The sequence below is a fragment of the Scardinius erythrophthalmus genome, assembly GCF_964197995.2.
Source record: "Scardinius erythrophthalmus genome assembly, chromosome: 22".
In the NCBI taxonomy this organism is placed as follows: domain Eukaryota; kingdom Metazoa; phylum Chordata; class Actinopteri; order Cypriniformes; family Leuciscidae; genus Scardinius; species Scardinius erythrophthalmus.
The window spans coordinates 33,573,847-33,599,211 of NC_138242.1; the positions used below are offsets into that span (position 1 = coordinate 33,573,847).

Below are 25,365 nucleotides of genomic sequence, written 5' to 3' on the forward strand. Positions count from 1 at the left end.
ATTCACATATCAAATATTACACTGGTTTTACAGGGTTACACATGTTTCGGCTTATAGTTTTACAGGGTGAATTTCACAAATTAATCATATTTCACTCCTCAAATCATTAAAACTAAAATTCATCTTTCTGGGTGAAGTGAGCCAGGTGTTTTTGAATGGGTTTGACGGTCCAGAACAGGATTCAGAAGAGCATTGGTGACGGTCAGTTGGGGTCAGAGGTCACTGATCTGAGCCAGAACAGCCGGGTTTACAGAACCGGTTCAGTCCAGCTCAGAACTCGTCTGTGATGCGGGAAAATAACAGGACTTCCTCTAAAAGCAACCTTTCTTTAATCAGAGGAAGACAGTGACTTTATGAGATACCATGAATAAATGTATGAGCAAAAACTAGACACCATGTCTGCTATTAGGCCAGAATGGATAATTAGCTGCTCTTCTGAAATGGATGGTGCAAAAACACACAGCGTCATGAAAAATACATCCAGAACTGAGCCAAGCTTCAAAGAAGCCCATGTTTTGTGCTCCGAGGATCAGAGGTTCGTCACATGACATCCCAGCTAACAAAGATGCGTTACGAACCTTTTCCCAACGTTCCCATTAAGCTATGAAACAAATGTTCTCAAAACATCAAGTTTTTTTTAAACGCAAGGTTCTTGGTTATGTGAAAGTCAAGGAAACATTCCATTGTATAATTCTGCAAACATTACGGTGTGTTACTTTTGAATGTTCTTTGAAGATTCCGAAACAAGTAACAATTCTTTGAAAGATTCCAAAACAAGTAACATTTCTTTGAAGATCCCGAAACAAATAACATTTCTCTGAAGATTCCCAAACAAGTAACATTTCTCTGAAGATTCCCAAACAAGTAACATTTCTCTGAAGATTCCCAAACAAGTAACATTTCTCTGAAGATTCCCAAACAAGTAACATTTCTCTGAAGATTCCCAAACAAGTAACATTTCTCTGAAGATTCCCAAACAAGTAACATTTCTCTGAAGATTCCCAAACAAGTAACATTTCTTTGAAGATTCCGGAAAAAGTAACATTTCTTTGAAGATTCCGGAAAAAGTAACATTTCTTTGAAGATTCCGAAACAAGTAACAATTCTTTGAAGATTCTGGAAAAAGTAACATTTCTTTGAAAGATTCCGAAACAAGTAACATTTCTTTGAAGGTTCCGAAACAAGTAACAATTCTTTGAAAGTTTTGCAAACAAGTAACATTTCTCTGAAGATTCCGAAACTAGTAACATTTCTCTGAAGATTCAGAAACAAGTAACAATTATTTGAAAGTTTCGCAAACAAGTAACATTTCTTTGAAGATTCCGAAACTAGTAACAATTCTTTGAAGATTCCGAAACAAATAACATTTCTTTGAAGATTCCAAAACAAATAACATTTCTTTGAAGATTCTGAAACAAATAACATTTCTTTGAAGATTCTGAAACAAATAACATTTCTTTGAAGATTCCGAAACAAATAACATTTCTTTGAAGATTCCGAAACAAATAACATTTCTTTGAAGATTCCGAAACAAATAACATTTCTTTGAAATATTCCGAAACAAGTAACATTTCTTTGAAAGTTTCGCAAACAAGTAACATTTCTCTGAAGATTCCGAAACAAATAACATTTCTTTGAAATATTCCGAAACAAGTAACATTTCTTTGAAAGTTTCGCAAACAAGTAACATTTCTCTGAAGATTCCGAAACAAATAACATTTCTCTGAAAATTCCGAAACAAATAACATTTCTTTGAATGATTCCGAAACAAATAACATTTCTTTGAAGATTCCGAAACAAATAACATTTCTTTGAAGATTCCGAAACTAGTAACATTTCTTTGAATGATTCCGAAACAAATAACATTTCTCTGAAGATTCCGAAACAAATAACATTACTTTGAATGATTCCGAAACAAATAACATTTCTTTGAAGATTCCGACACAAATAACATTTCTTTGAATGATTCCGAAACAAATAACATTTCTTTGAAGGTTCCGAAACAAGTAACATTTCTTTGAAAGATTCCGAAACAAGTAACATTTAAAAAATGTTCCATAAACGATGAGAACATCATCTAAAACCAGATAAGTTTGAATGAACATTCTCTTAATGTTACTGGAAGAACGTTTGGTCGGAACTTTTAGACAATCATTTCCCAAAGCTTTGTACGCCTGAGTTGATTGTAAACCAATTACACTTGGGCTCACAATCCCAGACAGCAACACAGTGTCGGCCCAGATCCGGTACGTGTGGATTCCACAGATTCCAGATGTGGGCCGGATCTGTGTTGCTGTCTGCGTGCTTTTGGGAGATTGGGCCCAGAGCGTTCCCTGTTAGCCGGGATGAACCCAAAGCCATCGGAGAAGCTGTCGCTCATCTCTCCGTGTTCTCGCTTCATGAGGCGGCTGTAACAGCTGTAAGTGTGTGTGCATCTGCTGCGCCGACAGACTAACACATGTAAACAAACGCTGATTTGAGAGGCGAGCTGCTGGAGTTACACGGCCCGGAACGTTCAGAACGCCTGCATCTCATCCCTCAGTGAGGAGAAAACCAGGAGGAAAAACAGCTTGGTGCCGTTAAATATGCAATGGCAGACTGCCAGATGACAGACACGCAAATCAAACTCACACAAACGGTGCGAAATCTAATGCTTCTTCTGTAAAGACTAATTTTCCACAGGCAGAATCAGACAAACTTTTTCGCCCGTTTTAAAATGAGATGCTTAATTCAGTTGTGCTCTGCTCGTCTCATTTACGGATAAACGGATTCCCACTAGTAATAACGTCTGGAGGCGGCAGAAAAGGTTTGATAAATGATTTTACTATGAAACATCGGCCACACGCCCCCAGTTTGAGGCTCATTTACATGGTAAAATCAGTGAAAACGACAGTCAGAAGCAAACCCAAACGAGTTCTGTTAGGATGGGTCTCGACTGCCAGACTGCCACTAATCCGCAGGATAAAACAGCGGGAAAAATCCTTGTTCGGAAAACCTGTGCCGCAGCTGAGAAGACTGATTACCGGCGGAGGGAATCAAGCGTTCTGGAAGTACAAAAGAAAGATGAAGAGCTTTAGCCAGATGGAGCAGAATTACAACCTGAGGGCCAAACGTATTATTCTCAAGGTCAAACCTGCGTTTCACTTCTCCGTGCATCTAGAGAAACACATCTGACGAGACATGGATGTGAAAAAGAAACGTTGAAAACCAAAGGAAACTCCAGCTAACAAAAACACGTTCACATTGATCTATTAAAATGTGATTTCTAAATGTTCTCCAAGCATTTAAAACATTGAGTTATTAAAACGTCATGGGAACATTTCATTCGATCATTTTGCAAACATGAACATTCTGAAACTAGTAAAAAAATGTTTCATAAAATATAAAAGATCAACTTGAATGAAATCCCCCTATGTTGAAAATCCAGCTTGTCTATGTGGTGTTTTTAATCTGCTTTAAGACTAACCATGTGTAAGTTCATAAGTCGACAGCATTGCTGAGTATTTCCTCCTTAAAACTGCAGTGAACCAAAGACAGTCTCAAAAACACGCTTTGAAATCGCTGGTGTTTCTGACGTCACAAACTACCTTGTAACCAATCAGGTCAACGTGTGATCGTCAACCAGTGGATCTCTGAGCTGAGTGAGTGAGTGGAGGCGGGGCTCATTTGCATATTCATAGAACCGCGCATACTAAATGAGGTGAGGGTGTCGAGTTACATTCAAGATAACTAATTTTTCTCAAGGAAAAAACTTAAAAATATGTAATTTTGGTGATCAAAGATGAGTTTTACTGGATAACATTATTGATTACAGGGGGACTTGTTACGTTTGGGATCATAGAATGGAAAGCCTCAAAAGCGACAGTCTTTTTGGCTTCATTTAAAGTGCAGAGGAACACAAACTCTCAGTATTCATCATGAACCACAGTCGTGTTTGTTCTTTGTTCCTCTGAATAAATCAGCACTTTGCCTCAGAAACCACATGAAGGAGTTTAGAGCCGCTGTTCATCAGATCCTCATCGACTCCGTGCCGAGCAGAAAAACAAACTGTCAATCACCGGCTGTGCGGATGATCGCGGACATCGTTCTGTTTTCCCGCCATTCTTCCGAAAGCTTTGATGTGGCGCAGCGACTGATGGTCCAGATGGGACTCAGAAACCGCATAAACACACGACCAGCAGGAGACAGTCACGACGAGAACAAGCCTTAATTAGAAAAAGACATGTATTAATCTGGGCTGCGTAATGAAAAAACGATTAACGCTGATATTATTGAACCCCTGAGGGTCAAAGGGCACATAATCAACATCTCTAATGTCATTTTCACTACAATCCCTGAATGACAGCTCCTGGAGGAACATGATGTCGAGCTGCCAGACACTCACAGACTCAGAGAAATAAATGTAGGTGAAACAACTGGGTTGAATAAATCTTTAGCTGGATTAAATTCACCTTGAAATATTGCACTGTTTATTCTAAATTATTTATGGGTGCACATCATCATCATTATTTTAGTAATCGTGAATCAGAATAACTTCCTCTTGCAGCATCTCTTCTCTGGTGATGAGGGCGGGGCAACCTGTCAATCACATGGTCAGCCAATAGCAAACCGACAAAATCAAGCCCCGCCCTACATTTGTTCTTGTTCCCAAAGCCTCAGATATACGGCACAACAGGGAAGAAATCTCAGGCTAGTTTAGCATAATACAGCCACAAAACTTAATTGCCATCTTTACTTACTCACCCATAAATAAATAAATAATTTAAATAACACTTAAAATACAGGGAAAAGTCTTTAGAAAAACTGTGGAAAAAAAAAGTAAAAAAATATTAAAATACGTAAATAAATTATATATATATATAAATTAATAAATAGTGCTTACATGTTAAATTTAAAAATAGATCAACCATAAAAAGTAAATAAATAAATATTAAAAAAAGTAATAAATTAGATCAAAAATAAATAAGTGCTTTAAATGTTAAATTAACATAGAATTAACGTAAAAATACATCTAATATATTAGATTAAAATAAAGTGTTAAAGTCTAGTGAAAAACGTTAAAAAATATATTAAAATAAATAAATTTGATTAAAATAATCTGTAAAAGTCAAGAGAAAAAAGCAAAAATTGTACAGATATATTAAAGTAAATACATTTGATTAAAATTAATAAATGAATAAAAAGACTAAAATTAAATAAATGCATACACATTATATACAAAATATATAATAAAATGAGAAATTTATATTGTATATCTAAAATTAGTTTGTGTATAAATTGTGTGTTTGTAAAAGACAGACGTCGTTCAGATGTTAGGAATAGGATGATCATATTTTGGGCTCTATGGATCTGACCCTGAACTACAGGATCATCGGAGGCAAACTGTGAGAGGACGGAGCTGAACTTATTTTACTTAAATAAATAAATAAATAAAAAGCATAGTAGTCTAAGATGGCGGATAACAGACATGGCTGACTTCAGAAAGGTCTCTGGAGAAACAAAAGCATCAGCTTTAATACAGTCGAACACAGGAGAAACACTTCAGGAGGAGAAACTAAACCTAATGGAGTCAGAGAAATCAGAATCAAAGAGAAACAAGAGTGATTGACTCTTAACGAAGCGGAACACTAGCGTCTGTCTGAACACGTCTGAGTAAACCAAAGACGACTCAACATTCCTCTCATCATCTCAGTTTATTCGCTATAGTTTAGAAAATGGTAATGAAATATGAGCAGAACTCGTTTTGTCCGTCCTTCTGTTAGACTGTCTCACACATGAATTATGTTGAATATCTGTCAGCTGTTAAATTTAACTACACAATTAGATAATACCAGTTTAGCTCAACCAATCACCAAGCAATGCTTCACTGTGTTCAGTCTGTGTGTAAAAAGAGCATTAGCAATTAAAGAAAACACACTTCAGCAGAACATGATCAGCTCAAAGTGTCCCAATCATTTTAGTCCCTGTATGAAGAATATTTGGGTATAATATGTCACAGTTTACTTTGAACTATAGTGTCCTGATCACACTAGTGAAATAATGTAAAAGATTACATCTGGTGTAATAATGTTCGGTTGGACTGTAGACGCATGTCTCCTGATTAACCCTTCAGTTCCCGCTCTACAGAGATACAGACGATATTAGAAACTCCTGCAAACACACTGCGGATCCCTTATTATTCCCAGCCGTTCCCTCTCAGAGCAAAGCCTAATCCGGGCCTAATCCCACTGCAGTCTCCAGCTGATCCCGACTCTCTGACGACACCGGGAGAAACGCAGAGGAGTCGATCGCAACACCTCGTCGATCCCTCGGGACGCCGGCACGTTGACATTCAGAGAGCAGCCTCTCCCTCATCTAGAGTCACCGGCGGAAGCGCATGATCAAATATTGAAGAGCTGCGACGGGAGAAACCATCAGGATTTTTTGACGTGTTCATATGAAATGCAAATCAGAACACGAATGACAGCTGTCAATCAAACCCGAAGCAGTGAAGTGATCAAACTAGACTTTTTATTATCATAATCATCATCATCATCATGTTACACAACAGATAAACTCAAAACAAAACACAAGATGATAAGCGAACCGCAGAGATGTTCAGGGTCAGAACTGGAAGTGCTCGTCCGTCATGTGGATGGCCCAGGTGAACTTGTCCCGCTGGGTTTTATTGTAGATCTTTTCAATGGGGACGTTGTGTTTCTTACACCTAGCGAAGCAACATCATGTGATTAGAACGTCATCGTGATCTAAACTCAATCTATCAATAAATCTGTCAATCATCACCGCTAAAGGCAGTAGCACTGCAGAACCCGAGATCCAGGGGGCGGAGTTGGATCCAGATCTAAGGGGTGGAGACTGGTAGGTTCAGGTATATGTAAGGTGGGAGGAGTTGGATCTGGATCTAACTCCTCCCCCTGGATCTTGTGTTCTGCAGTGAGGACCATCTCGCTAAAGGCCCTGATCTACTTCAAGCGAGTGATGAAAGCTTTGAAACAAGCAGAAAACGAAGACTTAAGTTAATCAGGGCATTAACGGCACTTTCGGCCGTTTACGACAGTAAATGTGACGCTTTTTCCACCTAATTAATGCTGGAGTTTGATTGGGGACCGGTGCGCAGTGTTTTGCTTCGGTTTCTGACATTGTCAATCACGCTTATACACTGCCTCTGAAACACTCGTTCGTGATAAAAGATTTCGAATTGGGTTCGATTTTCTACGTTGAGTGAGTGAGTGTGAGAGTGAGTGAGTGAGTGAGTGAGTGAGTGTGACAGTGAGTGAGTGTGAGAGTGAGAGTGAGTGAGTGAGTGAGTGAGTGAGTGTGAGTGTGAGTGAGTGTGAGAGTGAGTGAGTGAGTGAGTGTGAGAGTGAGTGAGTGTGAGAGTGAGTGAGTGTGAGAGTGAGTGAGTGAGTGAGTGTGAGAGTGAGTGAGTGAGTGAGTGAGTGTGAGAGTGAGTGAGTGAGTGAGTGTGAGAGTGAGTGAGTGAGTGAGTGAGTGAGTGAGTGAGTGAGTGTGAGTGAGTGAGTGAGTGAGTGTGAGAGTGAGTGTGAGAGTGAGTGAGTGAGTGAGTGAGTGAGTGTGAGAGTGAGTGAGTGAGTGAGTAAGTGTGAGAGTGAGTGAGTGAGTGAGTGTGAGAGTGAGTGAGTGTGAGAGTGAGTGAGTGAGTGAGTGAGTGTGAGAGTGAGTGTGAGAGTGAGTGTGAGTGTGAGAGTGAGTGAGTGTGAGTGTGAGAGTGAGTGTGAGAGTGAGTGTGAGAGTGAGTGTGAGAGTGAGTGTGAGAGTGAGAGTGAGTGTGAGAGTGAGAGTGAGTGAGTGAGTGAGTGAGTGAGTGAGTGAGTGTGTGTGAGAGTGAGTGTGAGAGTGAGTGTGAGAGTGAGTGTGAGAGTGAGTGTGAGAGTGAGTGTGAGAGTGAGTGTGAGAGTGAGTGTGAGAGTGAGTGAGTGTGAGTGTGAGTGAGTGTGAGAGTGAGTGTGAGAGTGAGTGAGTGTGAGTGAGTGAGTGAGTGAGTGAGTGAGTGAGTGTGAGAGAGTGAGTGTGAGAGTGAGTGTGAGAGTGAGTGTGAGAGTGAGTGTGAGAGTGAGTGAGTGAGTGTGAGTGAGTGAGTGAGTGTGAGTGAGTGAGTGAGTGTGAGAGTGAGTGTGAGAGTGAGTGTGAGAGTGAGTGTGAGAGTGAGTGAGTGTGAGAGTGAGTGAGTGAGTGAGTGTGAGTGAGTGAGTGAGTGTGAGAGTGAGTGTGAGAGTGAGTGAGTGAGTGAGTGAGTGAGTGAGTGTGAGTGAGTGAGTGAGTGAGTGTGAGTGTGAGTGAGTGTGAGAGAGTGAGTGTGAGTGAGTGTGAGAGTGAGTGAGTGTGAGAGTGAGTGAGTGAGTGAGTGAGTGTGAGAGTGAGTGAGTGTGAGTGTGAGTGTGAGTGAGTGTGAGTGAGTGTGAGAGTGAGTGAGTGAGTGTGAGTGAGTGAGTGAGTGTGAGAGTGAGTGAGTGAGTGAGTGTGAGTGAGTGAGTGAGTGAGTGAGTGAGTGTGAGTGAGTGAGTGAGTGTGAGTGAGTGAGTGTGAGTGAGTGAGTGTGAGAGTGAGTGTGAGTGTGAGAGTGAGTGTGAGAGTGAGTGTGAGTGTGAGAGTGAGTGAGTGAGTGAGTGTGAGAGTGAGTGAGTGAGTGAGTGTGAGAGTGAGAGTGAGTGTGAGAGTGAGTGAGTGAGTGAGTGTGAGAGTGAGTGAGTGAGTGTGAGAGTGAGTGAGTGAGTGAGTGAGTGAGTGAGTGAGTGAGAGAGTGAGTGTGTGTGAGTGTGAGAGTGAGTGAGTGAGTGAGTGAGTGAGTGAGTGAGTGAGTGAGTGAGTGAGTGAGTGAGTGAGTGAGTGAGCGAGTGAGTGAGAGAGTGAGTGAGTGAGAGAGTGAGAGAGTGAGTGAGTGTCAGTAGTCACCAGGCCACAGTGATGCGCGGGTCCAGGTAGTTTAGTTTAGACGTTCCCAGAGCGATGACCTTGTTTTCCTCTCGATCCGTTTCCTGAAGCTGGAGCTTCTTCAACTGTTCACACAGTCTCTGGACGAGCTTCTCCTTCTTCTCCACCAGCCTAAAGATGGACAGAACGAGAGAGAGAGAGAGAGAGAGAGAGAGAGAGAGAGAGAGAGAGAGAGAGAGAGAGAGAGAGAGAGAGAGAGAGGGAGAGAGGGAGAAAGGGAGAGAGAGAGAGAGGGGTAACATTGAATTATCTTCTTTTTTTAAATATATAATTTTTTAATTAAAATTAATAATTTTTTAGATTTTGCCATTTTGGTAGTCACATTTTGTATCATCTGAAACACTGACTTATTCCACAGAAGTGTATATAAATGTAATTATTATCAGACATCTGTATGTGTGTTGAATTAGGAAGATCACTTCACACACGCCTCTGCTCTCTAATACAGTAGTTTAGGCTTGGGGTTTATTATAAATGCTCCGATAATTTGTGTTTGTATCATTGTTCCCGTTCTAAATCCTGATAATCCGAGGGGAACTAAGACATGTTTGTTTCAATGTATTTACCATTTACCAAAAGTTTCATTTTATTAACCATGATTTCTGAATGTAATGATACAACCCTATCTGCATTAGAATAGATCATAAAAAAAAAAGAAATGTCAGATTGAAGGTAATTTCACCGTTTCAAACGGCTGAGGACGAGTGTGTGTGTGTGTGTGTGTGTGTGTGTGTGTGTGTGTGTGTGTGTGTGTGTGGATCCGTCTCAGTGTTTCTTCTCCAGCTGCTGGCACACCATTAACTCCACTAACCTTGAGTTAAAAACAGTTCTTACTTCTTGGATTTGTCAGACGGAGAGTCTTTATGCGCTCGCTTCGCTTCCTTCAGCTCTCTCTTGGCCTCCTCAATCTGTTCCTTTTTCTTCTGGATCTGCAACATCAACAGACAAACAGAAGAAAGCGAATGTGTCACATTTGACCAGACCACACACACGGCTCTTCTAGGTGTGTGTGTGTGTGTGTGTGTGTGTGTGTGTGTGTGTGTGTGTGTGTGTGTGTGTGTGTGTTGACTCTGCTTTCATCGCTCGGGTCTCAGCTGAGGTCGAACGCTATAAGCGACCGGACAATAGCTCTGCACTTTACACTGTGTGTGTGTGTGTGTGTGTGTGTGTGTGTGAGATTATTTCTGACAGCCTCGTCCTCTAAAGCTCCTGTCGTGACCTTGATTTTAGAGCTGAACGAAAAACCCATTTCACTTTCCTGTAGTTACAAAACCACCTCGAGTCCAATAACATCTGACCCTTAGAGTCACGCGCCGCGAGCGATTCACGACAGAAAACGGTTTCATTATGTGTCTTAAATACTGCAACACACTCTTCAAGAACTGAATTGAATTAATTTCAAGTCTAATTGTTTCAGGCTCTACTAGAACAGGTTTTCCTGCTTGAATGTTGATTATTCTCCTCATATTCTCCATTGTTGCGGCTCCTCTCTTCCCAGTCTGTCAGTAACGCTCTGTTTACTTCCTGTCTCTATGAAGCCCCTCCTTCTGAAAAGCACACTGTGCTCTGATTGGTCGGCTGGAGCAGTGTGTTGTGATTGGCCGGGCGCTTCGAGTGTGTTTGGGAAATGTCCCGCCCCTTACCATAACCGCCAGTTTAACACACTACTAACTAACTCAACCAGGCCCCGCCCCTTTATTCTGCGCATTAATTATTATAATCAGGGCTGGAAATGGGGGGGGGGGACGCAATGTGGGGAGTGAATTTCGAGGGGGGTCGGCGTTCCAGTCGAAAAAAACAAATGGTTATATTTTTTTTTTTTTTTTTGTGGACATTGTAACGATTACTATATTTTATCTACAATATAATAGCTACATAAACGTAGCACAATATATGATGATAAAAACTTAGAGGGATATTGATATTTATCAATGGCATTCTGTAAAATTGGCTGCGCTATGTCGTCTTTTGTTATTGGCCAATGCCTGCAGACTGCAGCCAATGGGAATGCTTCTCTATCAGTGCGCGTCTTTCTTACTCGCAGAACTTCACATCAGACGCGTGAGGTAAATACATAATCTTGGATGATGAACTGTAATATTGTTCGAAAATCTGAATAGAAACTGTTACTTTAACAGATGTCATAACAGAAACTTTCGTATGGGTAAGCTGTATCAACGTAGCTGAAATGATCCGGTCTAAAATAATTAAAAAATGGCCATCTTGAAATTAACCGGTTGTTTTGTTTGGAAAGAGCTTTTCGGATAATTTACGCTACACGTATAGAGTGAAAAAAACAAAAAAAAAACAGTAACAGATCCAGAAACACACACTGTCGGCTAATCCAGAAACACGTGCGTGAGATGCACAAAACACACACATATGGCGACACATGCTGTATACAGGCCAATCATGTAATGATGAACCAACTGCAAATGTGTTTACAGTTACAAAGTGAAATCTATTAAATACAATCTAAATAAGGATAAATAAGAACGGTCTATAATGTTTGTTTGTTAATTGCAGGGGTTTTCAAGCTAATGTGTTATTTTAGTTATTGATTAATAGGCATTTAAGGGAATAAAGAAAAAAAGAAATAAGTTTTTGTGGCTAATTGTAGCCCTGTTGTGAGGTAATCAATTTAGGCTAAACTCTTTGTAAATAATATTTTATTTAAATAATACCCCAGACCCCCCCCCTCCCCTCCCCTCCTCCCTCCCCCCCTTTTCTTGATGATGAACAGAAAGATCAACAGAACAGCATTTATTTGAAATAGAATCTTTTTGTAACATTATAAATGTCACATTTGATCAAATTAATGCATCCTAACTGAATAAAAGTATATTTAAAAAAATATCCCAAATTTCTGGATGGTGCACATTTTCCACAAAAATATGATGATAATCATAAATGTTTCTTGAGCATCAAATCCTCATATTAGAGTGATTTCTGGAGGATCATGTGACACTGAAGACTGGAGTAATGATGCTGAACATTCAGCTTTGATCACAGGAATAAATTACACTGTACTATATATTCACATGTTTTACATTGGAATAATATTTCACAATTTGTCTTGCAAAGTTCATTAATACTGAAACTGAATGTGAAGCAGCAGTGCGTACTGAGATGTGTGGATTATGGATTATGCCGCACCTTCTCCTGCAGGATCTGCATGGATTTCTCGAATGTCTTGGGCGCCGCCCTCTGGTGGTTACAGAGGATCGCTACGGCTCGGTTCGCTCGGTTATACGACAGGATCTTCTCCTCCACCGTCATGTCCTCTGAAAGAACATCAGTGTGAACATGAACTCTGGTTATGAAGATCTAAAAGATGCAAATCCTTCTCAGTGTTCAGTCAGAGCAAATGTCCCCTTAGTTTAATATTCTGCTATCCTTCTGATGACCTCTGACCTGTGGTGAGTTTGTTGAGCTGATCCTGCAGTGTGGTCGAGGCGTTGAAGGTTCGAAACACTTTGGCCGTCAGTCCCGGCATGCACTCGTTCAGGGCCTTGTTGAGGTTGATCGTCTGAACAGAACAGAAAAACACGTTATAATGTCATAAACCTCAACAGACTGAATGCTGGGATGATTTAGTGCTGGTTAGTAACATGTGATTTCACAAGAAAACATTTACAATTGTCATTTAGTTTAGCTTGTAGTAAAATAAACTAAAACTGAAATTAAAAAATAAATACTATATATACACTATAAAAATTAAATAAAAAAAGACAAAAAAAGATTACAAAAGAAAAAAGTCAACTGACTATATTTAAAGTCCCCCTGTGGTGAAAATCCAGCTTTTAATGTTGTTTATGTGTCTATGTGGTGTTATTAATGTACTTTAACACAAAGCATGTGTAAGTTCATAAGTCGACAGCATTGCTGAGTATTTCCTCCTTAAAACTGCAGTGAACCAAAGACAGTCTCAAACACACGCTTTGAAATCGCTGGTGTTTCTGACGTCACAAACTACCTTGTAACCAATCAGATCAACGTGTGATCGTCAACCAGTGGATCTCTGAGCTGAGTGAGTGAGTGGAGGCGGGGCTCATTTGCATATTCATAGAACCGCGAATACTAAATGAGGCGAGGGTGTCGAGTTACATTCAAGATATTTTAAGGCATGAAGAATTTTTTTAAAAGGAAAAAACAATTAAATATGTCATTTTGGTGATCAAAGATGAGTTTTAAGGAATATTATGATTATTTTAACTGCATGATTCAACAATCAGCACTTACTGTAATTCGGTCAAATAAATCATCTTCTGGATCCTTGTGCTTTATGAACAGCTTCAGGTTCTTGAAAACCTGTGAGTGAAAGATCAGAATAACACATCAATCATGACAAACACAAATAAAGCTGCCATAATCATATCTCACATTCAATAATACTTAATAATGCATTCATTCATCTCAAATCCTAGAGATTCCTTCAACTAGATATGAAGTTAAATAAATAAATAAATAAAACGTTTTTAAAAAAAGAAAACAGAATTTTTTGACAGGTACATCAACAAGTTAGCCTTGATGGAGGAACAAGCACAATGTGAAGGGGTTCATTGGGGAAAAAAAGCAAAAAAAATAAATAAAAATAGTAAAAAAAAATGTGCTTAACTGTATTGTAAAAATTGTGAATGCAATGAATAATATATTATATATATATATATATATAATTATTATTATTATTATTTTTTTTTTTTCTGTCTAAAGTGAGCATGAGGGTTAAAGTGAGCGAGGTACAGCAGTGTTAGCGTGACCTGTTTCTCCACCGGCACTTTGTTGTAGTAGCGGATGGAGTCTTTCCCCAGGAAGTCGAACTCCACGACGTGTTCGAGTCCGTCGAGGCGCCGGTGAAGCGAGATGTGCTCCACACGCAGGGAACAACAGCCCACCGTATCCGCCGACTCCTCGTCCTTCTCGTTCCCCGCGCGCAGGGCCAGCTGGACAACACACACAACACACACTGATCAGAACACACACACACACACACACAATCTGTGTGAATCAGGCGTGTGGATCTCACGGCACAGCCTCTCTGGGTCTAACGGGGTCAGGGTTCGTACTTTTCGGGACTTTAAGCACTACTTTTTGGTTTTCTAGAACTACAATCAGAGATCGCACTTATCAAACGATATCTTCATTATCTTTTAAATGATAAAAAAGGTAAATCGATAAACAAAAATAAACTAATAAACTAAAATGGCAGAAATAAAGAGCAGCAGAGGCAATGACTGCCGAACTATAACCAGTGAAAGGATTTTATGACACAGATAACGCTTTCCTTATTAAATCTAATTTCTTCTGCCATGAATATATGATTGACTTGAAGAATAAAAGCTGTATCATATACTTGGATATTTATATGAGCAATATCACACTCATAGCCATGAGAAGTGACTCTATAACTATATCAGACGAGCTGCAGTGGTAATCTTGAGTGAAAAGACAATAATTCAATAATTCAAGCACCTTTTCATATGACGGTTTTCAAGGTTTTTCCAGGACTTACATTTCAAAAAGTAAAAATCAAGCACCTTGTACGAACCCTGTGGGTGGAGCTTAATCTAAGTCAGGGTGTGGCTGGGTCTTTAAGCCCCACCTGTTATGTCCAGAGAGGTGGAGCTGGATGTCAAGCTCCGCCCCCTCTGGCTCTGCATCAGTGACGAGCTCACCTTATCGATGAAGTAGATGGCGACTCCTCTCTGTCTGCTCTTCATCTCTCTGGACGTCCAGTCGCGCTTGTACTGCTTTCTGATGGCGTTCACACACACCTTCAGCTGACGCGCCGTCTCGTACTTCTGCCAGTCCTTCTCGCCCTGAGCACAGACCATCATCATCACCATCATCACCATCATCACCATCATCACCACCATCACCATCATCACCACCATCATCATCATCATCACCATCATCACCATCATCACCATCATCACCATCATCACCACCATCATCATCATCATCATCATCATCATCATCATCATCATCATCATCATCATCATAGATGTGTGCCGTTATATGTCTCACTCATCATTATATGTTTGTCTAAAACACAACGGCTCATGTTTTGCAAAAAAGAGGAAACTGAGTTATGTATTTCAGAAATGTACATAATACAAAATCACAGTTAGCGAAAAATGTATTAATTTAAAAGATGTATTAATTTAATGCAGAAACAATGGGCTAATGAGATAATGAATACTGTTTGTTAACAAATGATTATGACATTTAGAAAAAATAGCGTTTTCACGTTTTCCACTTTGGAGAGCGTTTTCAAAAAGCTTCGTTTTCATTAATAAAAACACCGTCTCAGTGTGAACAGAGCGACAGAACGAGAGAGAAAGACGCTTTTCAAACTCTCACACACACACACACACACACACACACACCTTGAGTTTGGAGCTGGGGTTCAGCATGATGTATTTGGGCCGTCCGTGAATGTTCTCGAGCCACGACGCCAGCCATGTGACCGTGTTGTCGTGCTGAACGCGCTTCCACCGGTGTCCTGCAGGGGCTTCTGGGATCTTGGAGTCTCTGACGAAAACGAGTTAAAATACTTGTGCACCGTGATTAAACTTAATCATTAATTCATTCATAAGATTCTGAGAAATCACCCCCCCCCCTCTAAAATTCTGATTAATTTTAATCATTAAAAGAACAATGTCTAAACAACAGAATCCATAATTTAATCATTCATTAATTTTAATAATAATAATAATAATAAGTCCCTGAGAAATCGGTTTTATTTTTTTCCCTAAAATTCTATTTAATTTTAACTAAATTTTAATCATTAAAAGATTAAAATAGCTCAAATTGAATAATTCATTATTTTTGACAATTAGTCCCATTGAAATTAATTTTGAGCTCGGAATCTATGCTTTATGATTTAATACAACTTTATAATCAAAAACAGTGGTCATTAAGTGAATTCATAAAACTCGTCTACAAGCAAAGGACAAAAGTAAAGCAATTTAATTTGAATTAATATCGATTCTGGAAAAAATAGTGTAAATAATAATCGCTATAGTGATAGTGATGTAAGTGAATCGATTGTCTCAGTCCTGATCAGATAAAGCATTAGATGAGATGCTCACTGGCTGCAGTTGATGGTGACGTGCTCCGGCTGGATGCGCTTCTTCAGCTTTCCCATCTTCGGATGTTCTCCTCTCCCGCGGAACAGACCCGGAGGCTCCAGCTTGAAGTTCCCGATCTTCTCCCGGTGTCCGTCCAGCACACAGAACCCGTACTCCTCCATCAGACGACTGGACTCCTCCTTCAGGACCTGATTGAAACACACAGAGTCACACTAGTCGAGTCTCCTTCATTTATACAGCGCTTTAACAATACAGAGTTTCTCAGCGGTGATGACAGGAGACTACAGTTGCTGTAATAGAGCAACAGCAAACCGATGCGTATAACGCGTTCAGTCTATGGGTGTGTGTGTGTGTGAATACGGGCATGAAGTCTTTCTTTACAAATACACTACAAAAAAATGCTTTTCTCACTTCAGTATTTTTGTCTTGTTTTCAGTCCAAATATCAAGCAATTATTAAATCAAGATGCATTTACTAGAGCTGTAAAATGCCATAAGATATATCGTCTTGTTTTCTGGGGAAATAAATCAATAAAGTGAGTTTTTGCTTAAAACAAGCAAAATTATCTGCCAGTGGGGTCAGAAAAATAATCTTGTTTCCGTTTGAATTAAAGGTGCAGTGTGTAATATTTAGGAGGATCTGCTGACATAAGTGCAATATCATATTCATATCTATGTTTTCAGTGGTGTATAAAGAGCTTACATAAAGAAGCGTTGTGTGTTTATTGGCTTATAATAAGCATTTCTCTCTACACACACCGCGGGTCCGCTTACATCCACGTTTCTACGGTGGCTCTGAACGGACAAACGCGTTTCAACACTATGTTGTTGTTCGTGTAAAGAAGCTTCAGCTAAAGTCAGCGAATAAAACACTGACACAATGATGAACAAGTCACAATAATATTCACAATAACATCGTTTTACTGAATAATTAAGTAAACATAATTTCTATATCTTTGTAAAGAAACCTCCTTAACTGCTACTCTCTGCTGTCTCAGACGATGACATCACTTCCTGTCGGCCACTGTAACTTCTGTTGGGTGCAGTTCGCCACCTCACCACTAGATGTGCTAAAACTTACACACTGCACCTTTAAGATTACTTTTCTGACCCCATTCGCAGATAATTAAGCAAAAAAAATAAATCACTCAATTTGAACTAAACAAGACCTAATATCTTATAGTATTTTACTCCTCTAGTAAATGCATTTTGATTTAAGAATTTTTAGATATTTGGACTGGAAACAAGACAGAAATACTAAGTAAGAAAAGATTTGCAGTACAGAATTGCTGTCCTACACACTCTTAAAGGCTGTGTTGCAGGTTTTTTTTTTCATCGAATTTGTGCTATTTACTTGTTGGTAATAAACATTTAAACTGTTATCCATTGTATTTTATGTCGTTGGGTATCACAAAGCGGAATATAATACGAAAAAGTAGAGCGGTTTGCAACGACTCTCCTTTCCCCCACAATGCCATTACGTCACGTTGGGGAGAGAATTTACCAAAGCCCGCGGCCCGCATTGAGAGTGACTAGAGAGACGAGTAGCAGACGAGAGTATTCAGATAACGTTAGCGCAGATTATAGATAAATAAATAGATATAGATAGACAGACAGATAAATAGATAGATAGATAGGCTAGTATAGAGAGGTAGGCAGACAGCCAGATAGCATAACGTTAGCAATAGCATAGATAGCTAGCAGCTAGATAGATAAATATATAGAAATATATAACGTTAGGTAGATTGACAATGGTGATCTACTGTTTGTGCTGGGTGTAAAAACTCTGGATGCTGAGTGAGGCACGTCACATCTGGTGCGAGGTGAGCTCCTCGACCAGCGACCAAAACACACTCACTTCCCTACAGCACAAGCTTTCCAGCGCAGTTTCCATGGGACGGCACCGCCGGCGCCCACACAAGCACCTGCCAAACACAGCGACAGACATGCGGCGGCTACGTTTGCAACAACATTTTCACCGGAGGAAGAGATAAACGCTTAGAAACACCCATATAGCTAGCATGATGCCTTCTATTTGTAGATGAAAAGAAAAAAAAAGTGTGGTTATTGTGCACTGCTGCTCGTAGACTAGCTCCAGTGCTCATTGCTGCGTTGTTAAATGATAGCAACTCACCAGAACACTTCACCAACTCTCCACTCATTCTCCTCGGACCATGCATTTAATTATTAAGTATTTACGACATTGTGGTGGCATTCAACTCGTAAATACGATCTATACGAGATGACTTTGAACGCACCATAATACTCGGCTGAGGCTACCTTTCCTCCACTTCTCCCCAACGTGACGTCATCACCGAGTTGCGTAAAAAAAACGTTAATACCAAAAACGTAAAAAACTAGGCTTTAAGGCCATTTTTGGGACATTTTAAAAATGATATACATATCTTGAGTGATTTATGTACCCATTAATCGACAGTGGTTGTTAACCTGCAACATGGCCTTTAAATGTGTTTGTGTCACACACACACCTGCTTCTCCTCCTTGGTCATGTTCTTCCGCTCCTCCGACTTCTCCACGAAGTGCTTGTGCATGTGGCTGAAGTCACACTTGGAGAGCGTCTTGATCAGCTTCCGCTCCTCGTCAGTCATTTCCTGAACACAGGACCATTCAAGAATGAGTTTAGGTTTACCGGGGGTGTAAAGAGAACTCAAACTCCACTGAAAACCGGGATACGGAGAGAAAACTTTACTCAATGAAAAGTAGAAAGAATGAGAGTTAAAGGGATAGATCACACATTTAACAAGCGAACAACAAAAAGTTGTCGCCTAAAAGAAAGAAGTGATTCTGAACTGAAACGAGTCGTCAGTAATTCAGTCTCACTTCCTGTTACAATGTAACAGTGTAACTAATGAGCATAATGCCTGCCTGTAGTCCTGATTGGCTGAGCAGCATCTCTTAGCTCCGCCCTCAAACACTGTAGTGTATCTGAGACTGGGAGAGTTTGGCTCGTGTTGTTCGTGTGGAGGAGACGCTGTTTTCTGAGATTGATACGGTGAAACCCACGCCATCATCACTGTTCGCATCACTGAGATCAAGAGCTGAGATTCAGATATGATAATGAGCGTTTGCTTTCTGACCAATCAGAGCAGAGCAGCTCTCAGAGAGGCGGAGCTTAGAGAGACTGAATCTTCAAACGAAGCGTTTCAAGATTGAAGATTAAAGTGTTTTTTGTAAAACTGTTGTAAGAGACTCAGAAACATTAGGAGCCTTTATAAGAGTATAATAGTGTGTTTATGCGAGAGATTAGAGTTGGGTGCTGACCTCCCTCCAGTCCGTGAAGAAGTTTTTCTGAAACACCTCTTTACTGGTGTACTCGTGGTCCAGCATCTTGGCGTAGAACGTGGCGATCTCCTCCGTCGCTGGACTGAGTTTCAGCAGCCGCCCTGGAGACACACACACACACACACACACACACACACACACACACACACACACACACACACACACACACGAGTCTTTCAGCATCGTATCAACACTTATTCTGCTGTTTATTACGGTGAAGCTGCTGTGAAACCATCAGCACTGTATAAAGCGCAGTGGGAATAGAGCCGACTTGATCACATGACATGTTTACCGTCGTAATAGAAGGGCACGCTATCCGGCAGCGGCTCGTATTCCGGAGCGAAGTACGGCCCTCTGTGCTCCAGCCGGCTCCACTTCTGACTGTCCGACGACTTGCTCTCCTCCCACCTGGACATTCACTCGCAGGTTATTCATCACACACACACACACACACACACACACACACACAGAAACAGTGAAGCGTTAGAAACAAACATGAAGAATCACAGGACAATCATAAGCAGACGCATGAAAAACATGAAACATTAACAGTAAATATATTGTGTCTGCAAATCCAACCTCAAATATTAATACATTTTTATGCAAGTTTAATGTGTAAAAATTAACATTTTAAGAATAATTTATTATTTATTGATAAATTATGAGAAGTGAATAAAATTTAACGAATTATTTAAAATATAAAAATATCATATTGAAATAATATTAAATATTAAATATAATGTTAAAATAATATAAAAACAACATTAATATAATATTTAATAAACAGTCTCACACTGATTCATATCAATAAAGAAACTGAATACACAATTCTACAATCATGTGCTTAAACTGTACAAATAATTAATTAATTAATTAATTATTTATTGAAAAACAGATTTGCATGACTGATGTCCACGGATTTTTTTTTAAATGAATATAATATGAAATAAATTCTCATTTAATATTACAAATTATAATAAATCTTATATTAAATCTTGCACCATTTCATATGAGCTCAAAGCAATACAAAATTCTACATAATTGTGTCAAATTATCGATTATTATATAAAAAGATTAATTAATAAAGATGAATTTACTTTATATAAAATATTATAATATACAATTATATTAACATAATAAAAAATATATTGTAATTAATTATAAATATTCATTAAATGATTTTATAATTGTGTTAATATTTAGCAAAATGTCTCATTAAAGCTGCAATCCACATTATAATCCGATTAAAGTTTACCGTGTCGTCAACCTTTCACTTTACGCGCATGCGCAGATGTGATCTCATCATCATAGCTAGTGAAGCTCTGAACTGACCTGAGGTCTGACCGTGTTTTAGCCGCTGCGGCTCCAGTATAATAACGGCTGACATTGGAAACGAGCGAAGCGCCTTTATTACGTTCCGTTGAAATATAAATAAATCGCGAAATAACGCAAAAACATCTTTTCATTCCCCGCAGGAGCAGCCACAGCTGACATGTGCTCACTGCGCATGCGCACGACAGATCTGTGTGCGTCACATATATGCGTGTCCGACCGGCGGCAACTGCACGATAACAGTTCCGCACATGTCACTTCATTCTTCATTTACTTTTTAACTAAGAGTAACAATTATTAAAGATTATTTAAGCCTGTAAAAAAAACGATTAATTGAAAATTAAGAATGAAAAATGAACCGCAGAGAAATTGCATTACGTTTGTAACATTAATAATTCTGATATTCAGTCGATTTCAAAATGAAAATCAAGTTTAATGAAGTTAATTTTAGGAGCTGAACAGATCAAATACATGTTTTAAGACTACCTGAAGGAAAACACATACCACTTCCACTTATCAGACTCCTCGTCCTTCTTGTCCTCTTTCTTCAGCTTCTCCTTCTTCTTCCGCTCCTCCTCGTCCTCGTCTCCTTCCTTCTTGATCCTCTTATTCTTCTCCGGTTTGTCGTGTTCAGAACTCTGCTTTTTCCTTTTCTTCACCGACTCTTCGCTCTCTTCATCCTTGACCCTCTTCTTCTTCTTCACCTTCTTCTCTTCTCCGTCCTTCTCCTGCTTTACCAACACAAACGCTGATGAACATCGAAGCACTTTACTTGTGCGAACCCTGTTATAACACACACCTGATTTATCACACACACCTGATGTGAGTCTTTCTTCCTCTCCTTTCTGAGGTTTTCCTCCGCATGGTTCAGATCTTTCTTCTCTTTATGATTGAGACGCTCCTTGCAGCTTTTTGATCGAATCTGAGAATCAAACGGAAGCGTTTAAACACTAACCCTGCAGAAAAGAGCGAATCCCGAGTCGGAATACCTTCTGTTCGCTGTCGTCCGGCGGGATTGACTTCTCGAGTCCGTCATGTTGAGTTCTGACGCGTCACACACACATAACCGGCTTTATTAACTCACACTCACTTTAGAAAGTTGCACAATTAATCAATCACAAGAAGTGAAACTGAGATCTCTTGCCTTTCATCCGGATCTGCTGTTGCATCCTGCAATTAAACATGAGAAAACCTCAGTTTCCATCTTGAGAATGTGTTTGCTCTTAAAGTCCCCCTGTAGACAATCACTTTATCTCTTTAAAACTCATCTTTGATCACCATAATTACATTTTTTTTTCTTCACGCCTTAAAATATCTTGAATGTAACTCGACACCCTCGCCTCATTTAGTATGCGTGGTTCTATGAATATGCAAATGAGCCCCGCCTCCACTCACTCAGCTCAGAGATCCACTGGTTGACGATCACACGTTGATCTGATTGGTTACAAGGTAGTTTGTGACGTCAGAAACACCAGCGATTTCAAAGCGTGTTTTTGAGACTGTCTTTGGTTCACTGCAGTTTTAAGGAGGAAATACTCAGCAATGCTGTCGACTTATGAATTTACACATGGTTTGTGTTAAAGCACATTAAAAACACCACATAGACACATAAACAACATTAAAAGCTGGATTTACACCACAGGGGGACTTTAAAAATAAAGCTTTTTCGGCCCTAAAGAGCCTTTGAGTTCATGCATTTTTTTCTTTTTCTTTTATGCAATGGATGTTATTAAAGATTCTTCATGGAACTTTCAATGCCAATAAAGAATGTTTATTTTTTATATCTTTAAACGATGCTCACCACATCCATGCCAGCATCTCCAGCTTCATTTTTAACTCCGCTGCTAAAACAGATGAACATGCGTGAGGGACACAGAACTCCATGCATTACATTATTATTATAATCATCATCATTATTATCATTATTATTAGAGCTGAAGACACACCTGGAGACTCCAGACTCCTGCTGACGTTCCCCTGAGTCCGACGGTTTCTTCTAGAAATGACAGCACACTTCAGACACACATGCATCATCATTTAATGCTCTTCTGTCATGATGCTTTACCTTCGAGGAATGCTTGTGTTTGCCGTTCAACTCCGAGTCTTTTCCTCTGTCCTTAGAGGAACGCTTGGACTTCTTCTCACTGACACATGCAAGAGTTCCTCGTTAATTAAACATGCAATATCCCTGTTCATCTCGCATGACGCCGTTCCAGATAACAGGGAACGCTCTTACAGTTATGAGTTAATGGAGCGCTCGTTTAAGGAGAGACACTACAGGCAAAACCAGTGTTGTTTCAGGCATCTGTAAATTTTGAGATTTTGGACTTTTCATAAAAGTGTTTTTTTATTGGGCATTATCTGTCAGTTACAGTATATCTTTACACGCTGTTTTCTCTAAATGAATTTTTCCTCCTACATTGAGCCATAAATCTCCACTTCAGTAACACTTACATACTGAATACACCAAACTTTACACTTTTATTCTTATCTATATTCTGAATGTTTTTGTTTGTATATAATTTTCTGGACTTTATACAGTTTATTCCTAAACAAATGGCAAAAATTTATTTATTTTTGTGAATGTATTAGATTTGTGCACTGATAAATAGAGATATCCTTTGACTCTAATATATATAAAAAAAATTCAAAAAGAATTTTGAACCGGTCTTCATCCAATGTTCAGACTTTTTGTTCTATACAATTATGCAAATTAGTGCATATTTAATTATATAACGGCTAATTTGCATATTTAAACAATATTTCAGAAAACTTGTGATACAATTAGTTTTTGTTGCAATTATTAATGAAAATCAACTGGTGAAGTATGGTGACAACTATCAATTATTTTTATTCCCCTGGGGTGTCTCGCCTCAAAGTTATCTGGTCTTCAATAATGTTCTCAAAACGTAACAACAAAAACATTATTCATACATCGTTCATGAAACGTTTTAGTTTGACGTTCTTATTTTTAAATGTCGTACATTTGAATGTTCTCCGTACATTCTGTAACATAATGTCTGCGAAATGGAACGTTCGTGAACATTTACATTCAAATGTAACGTTTTTATAACGTAAACACTGCTAGAATCCTGACCTTCTCTCGTGTTTCTTACTGCTCTTCTCATGTCCTTCCTTTTCCAGTTTCATCCTGTAAAGTTGGTCCAGTGTTTTCTGCACTAGTCACTGTAAAGACAGCAGATCAGTGTCTAATTAACCGCGTGCATCAGAAGTATTACTAATGACCCGTTTTAATTCGGAATGAGTTAATCGAGTTTAGTCACATTCACACAGACTCGAGTCGAACATTAGTGATCTGATAAAGCTCTTCGTACCTGAGAGGACTTCGCAGCGGCATCAGAATGCATGTCACCTGTCACACCTGAAAGTTTTTAAGTTCCTCTTCTAATCAAGTGCGCAAAATCAGCCACAGCGCCACCTTCTGGAACAAACCACCCGTGCACGAGTCTTTCCTCATGATCCCCGGAGCCTCAACACTGTGGTCGGTGAACTCCCATTGCATTTGTTTAGCTGTTTGGAAGGAATATATCTTTACAGGGTGATTTATGTGGCAAGCAGTTTTGACTTTTATTCATTCCGAGGATATTAACTGATATCAGGAATTACATTTCCATAGTAAAAAATATCAACAATGACGTCATCACTCGCAAAAAATACGAATCGTTGATATCTTAAATTAAATTTCAACTGGTAAAAACTATAGTTCTTGATATCTGTTATTGTATTTTCACTAGTTAAATGTCACCATATGAGCAGCCGTTCAAATTAAATTGTTTAGAAGTTCCGAAATACAATTCTGCTAGTAAAAACCATACATTTCTATATCAATAAAAAGGCTACTTTGTTACAGTAAAAATATAAATTCCTGATATCAAGAATTCAGTTGAAATGTTAAATCTTGATATCTGTAAATGTATTTCAACATGTTACTCTTGTTATTTCTGATGTCTGAATATGTATTTCTGATATCAATAATTAGGAGAGTAATTTCAGAAATCTAAAATGGCTTTCTTACTAGTAACAAACACATTCATGATATCAGAAATCAACATTATCACTAGTGAAAAAAAAATATTGATATCAAAAATGAAAATGTTTCTATTAGCAATTCAATTGCTGATATCAAGAACATTTACACTAGTAAACATATAATTATTGATATAAAAAATTATGTTTTTTACTAGTAAGAATTGTATTTCTGATATGTGAAAATGGAATATTAACTAGTAAGAAATCAATTCTTGATACCAACAATTGAATTTGAACGGGAGTCTATTTATGGCAAGCCGTTTTAACTTTTATTCATTTCTAGGATATGAATTCTTGATATCAACAATTCAGTTTTCACTAGTTCAAATTATAGTTACTGATATCAGGAATTAGATTTATACTAGTAACAATGGCAATTTTTGATATCAACAATTACATTTTTACTAATTAAAATGCTCATTCTAGATATCAACAATTGAATTTCAACTAGTAAATACTATAATTCTTGATATCTGTAATTGTACTTTCACTAGTGAAATGTCACCATGGGCTGCCATTCAAATTCAATTGTTGATATCAAGAACTGATTTCTTACTAGTTGAAATTCCGAATACACATATCATCTTTGTATTTCTTATAGTAAAAATGTGAATTCCTGATATCAATTCAATTTC

General features: G+C 38.8%; 1 protein-coding gene across 3 annotated transcripts; it reads right to left on the reverse strand.

Moving 5' to 3' along the window:
• Nucleotides 1–6,488: 6,488 nt before the first annotated feature.
• top1mt (DNA topoisomerase I mitochondrial) lies at nt 6,489–24,173 on the reverse strand. Of its 3 annotated transcripts, none has more exons than XM_081352719.1 (22): nt 24,016–24,129; nt 23,778–23,866; nt 22,746–22,824; nt 22,627–22,676; nt 22,482–22,524; nt 21,825–21,850; nt 21,670–21,724; nt 21,498–21,602; nt 21,185–21,411; nt 19,641–19,756; nt 19,328–19,449; nt 18,535–18,657; nt 16,047–16,234; nt 15,342–15,486; nt 14,628–14,771; nt 13,713–13,895; nt 13,195–13,263; nt 12,367–12,481; nt 12,109–12,236; nt 9,787–9,881; nt 8,914–9,063; nt 6,489–6,706 (listed from the first exon to the last, which is right to left on the reverse strand). In XM_081352719.1, the coding sequence occupies exons 2-22, from the start codon at nt 23,828–23,830 to the stop codon at nt 6,604–6,606; spliced, it is 2,319 nt and encodes a 772-aa protein (XP_081208845.1). In that variant the 5' UTR covers nt 23,831–23,866; nt 24,016–24,129; the 3' UTR covers nt 6,489–6,603. The 3 variants fall into 3 exon arrangements, with proteins under 3 accessions (XP_081208845.1, XP_081208847.1, XP_081208846.1); XM_081352721.1 differs by having other exon boundaries at nt 6,490–6,706; nt 8,973–9,063; nt 24,016–24,063; XM_081352720.1 differs by having other exon boundaries at nt 6,495–6,706; nt 22,482–22,521; nt 24,016–24,173.
• Nucleotides 24,174–25,365: the final 1,192 nt, after the last annotated feature.

Excerpts from the sequence above, each read along its gene's own strand:
- top1mt (XM_081352719.1), bottom strand. The coding sequence starts at position 23,830 with ATGAAACTGGAAAAGGAAGGACATGAGAAGAGCAGTAAGAAACACGAG. Across the intron at positions 13,896-14,627 it reads CCATCTACTTCATCGATAAG|CTGGCCCTGCGCGCGGGGAA; the intron begins GTGAGCTCGTCA and ends TGTGTTGTCCAG. Across the intron at positions 9,882-12,108 it reads TGCAGATCCTGCAGGAGAAG|ATCCAGAAGAAAAAGGAACA; the intron begins GTGCGGCATAAT and ends TTGATGTTGCAG.